The sequence below is a fragment of the Sciurus carolinensis genome, chromosome 6 (genome assembly GCF_902686445.1).
Source record: "Sciurus carolinensis chromosome 6, mSciCar1.2, whole genome shotgun sequence".
Taxonomy (NCBI): Eukaryota; Metazoa; Chordata; class Mammalia; order Rodentia; family Sciuridae; genus Sciurus; species Sciurus carolinensis.
In genome coordinates this window covers 35415871-35424161 of record NC_062218.1, presented here as the reverse complement: position 1 = coordinate 35424161, position 8291 = coordinate 35415871, and the positions used below count along the sequence as shown (strand labels likewise).

General features: G+C 38.0%; 1 protein-coding gene across 1 annotated transcript in view; it reads left to right on the top strand.

Annotated features, from left to right (window-relative positions):
- Positions 1–3063: 3063 nt before the first annotated feature.
- The window catches only part of Mroh2b (maestro heat like repeat family member 2B), a 73678-nt gene continuing 68450 nt past the window's right edge, over positions 3064–8291 (top strand). The window contains exons 1-4 of the mRNA XM_047554729.1: positions 3064–3079; positions 4264–4325; positions 6661–6771; positions 7725–7884. Coding sequence (XP_047410685.1) covers positions 3064–3079; positions 4264–4325; positions 6661–6771; positions 7725–7884 — 349 coding nt within the window. The remainder of the gene's footprint in view (positions 3080–4263; positions 4326–6660; positions 6772–7724; positions 7885–8291) is intronic.

Here is an 8291-nt window from a genome sequence, read left to right as displayed (position 1 = left end):
ATTCTGCTCTGAATGGAGGAAAATTATTTTGAATATATATTTTATCACAAGAGCTGAATACTATATATTTGCAATAAAAACAATCAAACAAGTCTAAATATTGGAAAATTTGAATAGAAAAAAATCAAGAAAATGATGTTATTTAGTCATGCTGAAGAAGAAAAAATTAACTAGAGACTCCTAAGTCTTCTACTTAGGAAAGGAGGCAGATAAGTTTCTCTGAGTGCTGTGAAGAGGACTCATTTCTGTTTCCAAGGACCAATTCCAGTTTCACCCTATGCTTGGTGGACAATTCCTTCATGTTCGGTTTGCTCTTCTATGGTAACACTCTCAACCCTGGCTCACTGTTCAGTTTGTTGTGTTGATGGACTGGCTTCTCCCCTCAGACTGTGGGCTCTCTGACTGAGGTATTCAAGAGTCTCTACTGTGGGCTTCTTACCTAACAAGGAGTCAAGTAATGGTTGAATCCAACTAAACTGAAACATACTGAAAATTATTCTTATATTGTTTGTTGTTGTTTACTGTAAGTTTAAAAGTAAAGAAGGAGAAAAGCAAAAACCAAAAACAACAGGACAGAAAAGACAGACCTGGTGACAGGAAAGCAGAAGAGACAGGAGAGAGAGCAGAGGGAAGAAGTAGGAAAGGATGAAAAGAAAAAAAAAAAAAAGAGGAAAATGGGAGGTCACTAACATCGAAGGCATATTTGCCTCTATATCACACTGTTATGTAATATTTCTTGTCCTTTTGTATACCAAGATACAAGTTATTGGGTTTAACCTCCTGAAACTGATGAAAAAGTAAAGCACAAGTTAATTTCACTTAATTTAATTTTTATAATATCTTAAACCTCATTGAAAGAACAAAAGGATTGATGTCAAAGTTTAAATTAATTGTGCACTACAGTTAAAAGTTTTTACCTTAAAACCACAAAATATAAATTTCTATGGTTTCCATGATTGTATAGGTATATTCACCCCTAGCTTTATATTTTACCTTAACTAGTTTTTTCACATTCTTGTCTGGTAATGCTTCATTTGGGAACACAGTACTCCTTGGATTAAGGGGAAACATTTGACAAATTGTATTGAAAGGAAGGAGTTATCACATGTCCAAGGAGATGCCCTGGTTCCTCAGTAGGCTGAATTTAGGCTCCTTCAAAATAAAAAATCTGGAAACAGTTCTGAATTAGTTAGCAGGTGCCATCCAAATAGATTTGAGAATCACTGCTTAGCAAGTTCCCATAGCCTCAAAGAAATCAAATCTACTTTGTGTAAGTCTGGAATAAAGAAGAAATGATGGGAAGACACAAAAAAGAGACCCCCAAAAATGAAATAAAATGAAAGCAAATTAGCTGTTTTGAGGATTTGTTTTTTAATCTATCTGAATTTGCTTTATCTTTAAAGATTTTAGTGAAAGGATGTGTTTTGGTTGTCCTGATGAATAAATTACAAAGTTAATATAAATCAGTCATCACCTGGTTTTGCCAATTTCTAAAGAAATCAAAAAATATTTATGTAAGGGATGCATAAAATCATTGCATTCACAAAAATATAAAAAAAAGAAGAAAACAATTATAACAGTAACCTAAATAGTTAATTTCTTAATTTGGGTGCATATTGTCCTTTATGATTTTAAAAGCACATAATTTCTAATGTCATTTTTCCTTATGAGGCATTATAAGCTTCAGGCTGCCACTAGTCACCCCACTACCTCTGACTCACCAGTTCTCAGCCCCTTCTTCAACGGTGAGTGAGTCAAGAGGAACAGCTGCTCTTCTTGTTAATCACAAAGAACACCGTCAGTTAACTGCTCAGTTTTCACTCATCCACTCATGGGTGACTGGGCCAGGATCTTGGCCAGGGCTTCTCAGACTTCAGTGAACCTAAGACTCACCAAGGGTACTCATTAAAAATACAGAACCCTGACCCCTCATTCTAACTTACCAGGTCTGAGGTGGGGCATGAGAATTGACATTTTAAGTAAAGATACCAGATGAATCCTATAACAAGGCAGTTGTTGACCACAGCTTGAGAAAAAGTGATACTGACTTTGGAAGCAGAGAAAGTTTTTAACCGCTGGCCTGCTGACCTACTGACCTAAATATTTGCCTATGAGTGGTGATTGGGAGCCAAAACTTGATCTTTGAAATAAGGTGTGTTAATGAAGGGAAGATAGAGAAGAAGCCACGAAGAATCATCATGTGCCCCTCTCCTTGTCCCTTTCACCTTGGCCTATGGATTGTTAGTACCTCTTTCCCGTTCTCTCATATGCCATTTTTTCACACAGGCTGCACATATACCAGAGATTGTGATCCTATAGAGTTAGAGTTAAGGGGCATTAGGACCAGATTTAAGTCAGTGCTAGTAAAGTTGAAAGCATTATGACCAAAAAGTCTGGATTAAAAATTATTTAAAGTCAAATAGAGATAATGGAGTCAAAGAAAAACCTTGATCAAGACAGGAGAAAGCAGTGGGAAGGGAAACAGAGAAGGCTTGGCTATGCCACTGTGTCAGTTGGACATTCCATTCAACTGCCCCTGACAGTCCACTGGGCATGCCCAGTTTGTGTGACTGACTTTCACCAAATAGAATAATCAGCAAGCTCACCTCAAGGCTTTACCAACATCAGGCCAGTAAAGTGACCACTGAAAACCATTCCCAAATTTGATCAATGGACCCAAGTTTAGGGAGAGGAACTCCTTTGATCTCTAACAATGGTTTGAATCCTAGCCTCTAATTTCTTCCTTCTCAAATACTCTGGTCTCCACCAAAGGGACAATATTCGGTGAGATGCAGCCATTTTGTTGGTCAGCAGGAGCTCAAAAGCAAGAAAATGCCATAGTGGTAGAGTACAGCATCAACCTCCTCAACAGCAAACCCATCGCTGGAAGTTCCCAGATCACTGTGCCAATCAAGTGAAGGGACTTTCATTTAGGGAACCTTATGTGAACTTTATGTGAGAAACTTGCCAACCTGCTTCTTTGATTTTTTTCAGCCTTACTATTTCTGATACTTAGGTGCTGTCTCTTAGAAAGCCTAAAATAGCCAAGACATAACTCACGGCATGGAGGAATCCACAGGTAAGCACCATCAGGTCCTGGGGAGTTGGGACTCTGCTGTGTACTGTATATGTCTTGTGCACACTTTGGGTCTGGCAGAAAGTGTGTCATTGTGGGAGGTATGTATGCCTCAAAGATTTTATGAAATGTTTTGCCAAAGTAAGTTTATTTCCTGTTACTCTCCCTTTATATCAAAATAATAAAAACCATGCTAATTGTGTAGGACCAAAGATAGACTGGAAGCCTGGGACATAACTGTTTTACTTGTTGTAAAAATTTTGAGCCTACTTGAGAAGAATGTGGCTACAAATCAAAGAAAGGCAGTTTCATGTTTAATTTTAAATATTAGAGGAATACTGTAGAACTGTCTTCCTCCTATTTGCAATTATGGCTGTCTTTCTGCTTTGCCAAAGATGCTGTATTGTTTGATTTGAAGATTCATAAGAAATCTCCAACCCCAAAATCATCCCTCCTACCAACCTTCCATGTTGAACCTAAAATTGCTCAATTCTTTTGATTCCAAATTTGTATTTGAGTACTCTAGAGTGCTTTGTAAAATATATATATGTGTGTATATAAACATATACATGTATAGAAATATATACAATATATATTATAATAAATAATATATTTATTTATTTATTTATTCCTGGAAGGTGCAAATCAAAACATGTAGATCTTTATCAGAAAAGATAAAGGTCTCAGCAGCATGGGACCAGAAAAAGGACCTGGCAGGCACAGTGGGGTAGATAGAAGGGAAGAGGGTGTTATGGAGGTAAAATGGACAGAAGAGGTGTTGAGAGAGAAAGAAGGGAAATGAAGACCTGTATTTGACCACTGCCTTCTAAGGCTCAAGTCAAGAGAAGTGGATTCAGCTCACTGAATCTTACAGCTGAGCTTGGTTACAGAGTAGACATAGGGTGATGGCCACTTGACTAAAGGGATAAATAGGAATCCAGCATCTTTTATGTCCCTCTCCACATGGAACTCAGGTTTCAAAACTATTATGGAACATCTGATAACTTCAAAAATCTGATAATTTCAAATGCATCAGGGTGTGAACTATGAATAACATACAACTTCTGTCAAGGAAGAGAGAAAGGATGACATGAGGACAGAGAACAAACTAACTTTCTGTGACTACTGTAAAGTAACGAACAGCATTTCAATACACATTTTAATTCTTCTTTTTCTGTGCATTTTAGAGATTTTTGGTGATATTAATCTCACTCTTGGGATGCTGAACAAAGAGGATAATATTAGTAAGGTAGGACAATTAGGGAACAATATCTTTCACCATGTTTAATACTGTTGTTGCAACATTTCATATTTATTCTTCTTTACCTCAACTTCCTCATTTTATCTACCTGGCTTCTGACATGGTCTTCCAAAAATGTAGCTGTAAACTGGGCATGGTAGTGCATGCCTATGATCCCAGTAGCTCCGGAGGCTGAGGCAGGAGAATCCTGAGTTCAAAGCCAGCCTCAGCAAAAGTGAGGTGCTTAAGCAACTCAGTGAGACCCTGTCTCTAAATAAAATACAAAACAGAGCTGGGGATGTGGCTCACTGGTTGAGTGCCCCTAAGTTCAATCCCTAGTACCAAAAAAATAAAAATAAAATAAAATAAAGCAGTTTTAATGTAAGTCATTAAAAAGCTGAAACAATTATATTTACCATTTCAAGAATCATGGCACTTAGCAATCATTTAACATTTCAAGAATCCATTCACTTCTAGAAACTAGCAAATGACGCCCTTGTTCATAACCTTATACAGGTAGATATGGAAAAAGGGGAATATCAAATTTGCAACCATGTGGGTTAAAGTCTCCTCTTTCATAATTTTAGGGCTCCTAAAATAATCCACAAAGAGCTCCCATACTCTAATGATTTCCAAACTGGAAATTTTTCCTAAGAATTGAAGGCTATTCAGACTTCAACAACTAAAACAGCAGTTCTACCCTTCAAAGGACACTTATGTAGGAAGTGAAGGGCTAGTTATTTTCAACACAATGGTGCATGTTATATAATAATTACTCCTCACAACAACTTTATAAATATTGCTATTTCCATATGACAACCAAGAAAAATAAGACAGAAAAGTTACATCACTTGCCCAGGGAAGACCAAAACACAAGCCCATGTCACACCACCAAAATGCTCCTAATGACTCTCAGTATTGCTCCCTGTGGAGGGCAATACCTGCACCTTTATCTCTTAATTCAGCAGTTCTCAACCCTGACTGTTTATTAGAATCCATTAGAGAATTTTAGGAAAATACCAAGAGCCAGACCTCACCACCAGGGATTTTGATTTGATCAATCTGTGATGAGTCTAGACACTTAAAGCTCACAGAGCTTATGCTGACATTTAGGTATGGCTGAAAATCATTATATTAATCTCTTGATAGGAATTAATTTTCCCATAGACCACTGTTTCTCAAACATTTGGGAGCATTTGGGAAATGGTCTCTGAACCCCATATTGAAGACGAAGTTCTAGAAAAGGCATCAGAGAATAGCAAATGCTTGCAATTTATTTTAATGTTGTGTCAAGTTAAGGAATTGAAATAGCCAGCACAACCAATAGGTTAAGGTGCCAGCTAAGAATTAATTAGGTTCCAAGTGTAGCATTACCTCTAACACTAACCACAGTTAAGCTCTCCGTGACTCAATTTCCTCATTCATAAAAGGGTATATTAATGGCATCTAACACAAAGGCTCAGTGTGATCAGTCAGGAGAGGTTCCAGATAAAGGATCAGGTCCAGTTCCAGGAACACAGTGAAAGTCGCACAAGTGTAGACCTTGCCAAGAGAACAAGGCCTGCAGAAAACAGAAAACATGTGGAGCAAGGTGGTAAGACAATCTCTGAAAGCACTTACAGGGAAGAAAGCCAAGACAAAGTAAGGCCGGTTCTCAAGTCTTCCAAGGTTCAGCCCTTGGGAGTCGTGCAAAGGAAGCTGTTTCATACCTCAGACATGGGTGCAGCCCTGGAGGTGTGTGACTGATAACTGTTGGAGATCTCAGCACACCAGCCTCTCCTTCATCTTCCAGAGGACATGTAAGCCACCTGAGAGATTTAGAGGACACAAGCATCTGGTTAAGCCACATAATTCCTGAAGCTGCAGCTCCATCCAAAAAGGATTTAACCTTCTCTCAGCAAAGGCATGAATAAAACACAGACCTACAACTCTCCCTTTCGGTCCAGTTTCACAGCATAGCAGCCTTTCTGGGAAATGCAGTGTGCTTCCTAGTACACTCCCTGAAATTGAGAGCAGCAATTAGGGTGACAGGCATTTCCATCCCTCTGAGACCTCTACAACAATGACTTTCAAAAGACTTGGATATATCAGGCAACCTATCCCTGCCTTCAGTTAGATCTTACTATAGGAATGCAACAAGTTCAAATCGATTTTAGAATTAGTTTTGTTCTACATATAAACTTTTGACTCATAAAGATGCATATTATGTTTGGGAAGCCTGAATTAAGATATTTAAGATCCACTGTGTAGTAAAAATATATTGCCTACTTGAATGGTGTTATTTATTTGAATTTCATACAATTCCTTTATTTTTACAATCTGAATACCTCTTACATGTTCACAGGAAGACATTTACAGTCATCTCACATCTGTTATTCAGAATACTGACATCTTGGATGATGCGATTGTCCAACGGTTGATTTATTACACTTCTAAGGACATGAGAGATGAAAATGTAAGTTTGGTTCCTAGTGGAATCAGCAAAGGGCTAGCAACAGGGTCTTCAAGTCTCCCAAGTGCATCTGTGTGGATGTGCAGAATCTTTTTCTACATCTCTGCCAGAACTGCAGATGACTTTTACTTCTTTATCATGGACACTTGAATATACTTCCAGAGCCCATTATTCATCCTTTCACAGTTGAAGAAACTGAGGGAAATCTGAGAAAGATGTTAGAGGTAACATCATCCAGTCTCCATTTAGATGAGGAATTTTATGCTAACATATTTTTTCAAAGTAGCACAACTATTTGTTGACTGAACAAGTAACTAGAAACCAGTTTTCTTGGTCCCCTTATGACTTTTTATCTCTTTATCTGCCTCCTTATCTTGGACTGTCTGATCTTTTCTTGATTTCAACCCATTAATTCATTACACTCTACATCGTGAGCTCCCTAATGCTTTTATGAATACATATTTTAGTATCTTGTCCTGATCTTTTTATTTTCCTCAGCAGGAGGGTTGATCAAATTTACCTAGCTCACCATCAACAGAAGCAGAATATTTCCAATATCAAAGACAATTAGGTCAGAAGATAATTAAAGCAACACTCTCAACTCCTAACCCATTTCCTTTCACCGTTATTTTTGGTCTTTCAACCACAGTAATTCTTATTATTTAAGCATAAAACATAAATCCTGTGTTCACAGTACATGACCAATTAGCAAGAAAACATCCACTGACTCCCCATCTACAAGGACCCTATTAAAACCATTTTTTAAATACATTAAGATGACATCTACTTTCCCAACAAGTGACATCTATCTGAGAGTATTTTACCATAGATTTGTAATTAATAGCCTGTTCTCCCTCTATCCCAGATTTATGGGAAATCACAATGTTATGTAGACTGTTTTCCTCTGCAGACTTTGATCTTCCTCTAGTTGTTATTATTTTTCTTTTCCTTCTCAGATTCCCAGAGAAATCAGAATGTTAGCTGGTGAGGTGCTGGTGTCTCTGGCTGCACATGATTTCAATTCTGTGATGTACGAAGTCCAGAGTAACTTCAGGATTCTAGAGCTCCCAAATGAATTTGTCGTGCTCTCCCTAGCTGAACTGGCAACCAGATACGGTATAATCACACTTTGCCTAGGAGTCGACTACCTCTAACCAATTATCTAAAACCCAAATGAGAGAAAACGGCAGAAAGGAGAGCATCTCTACCTACTGTAGAGAATGACAGGAACATACGGGTGGCTATTTATGAATGTAGGTGAGCCTGCCCACCCGCCATTAGTCCAGAATTCAGTGAATTTGACCTGACTCCCATCCTCAACGTCCCCTTCATCTGGCTCTGCTTTTGCAGAAACACATTTTCCAAAAGGCATATTCTGCAAACCAATGAACATTTGTATGAAGTAAAAGTTTCCCTTTCTATATGACTTTATTTAACAGACATTACTGAGTACCTGCTACATTTGCTTGGCCTTGGGAGTACAGGCAAGGTTGGGTGGGAGATACTGGTATTAATAAAACAAC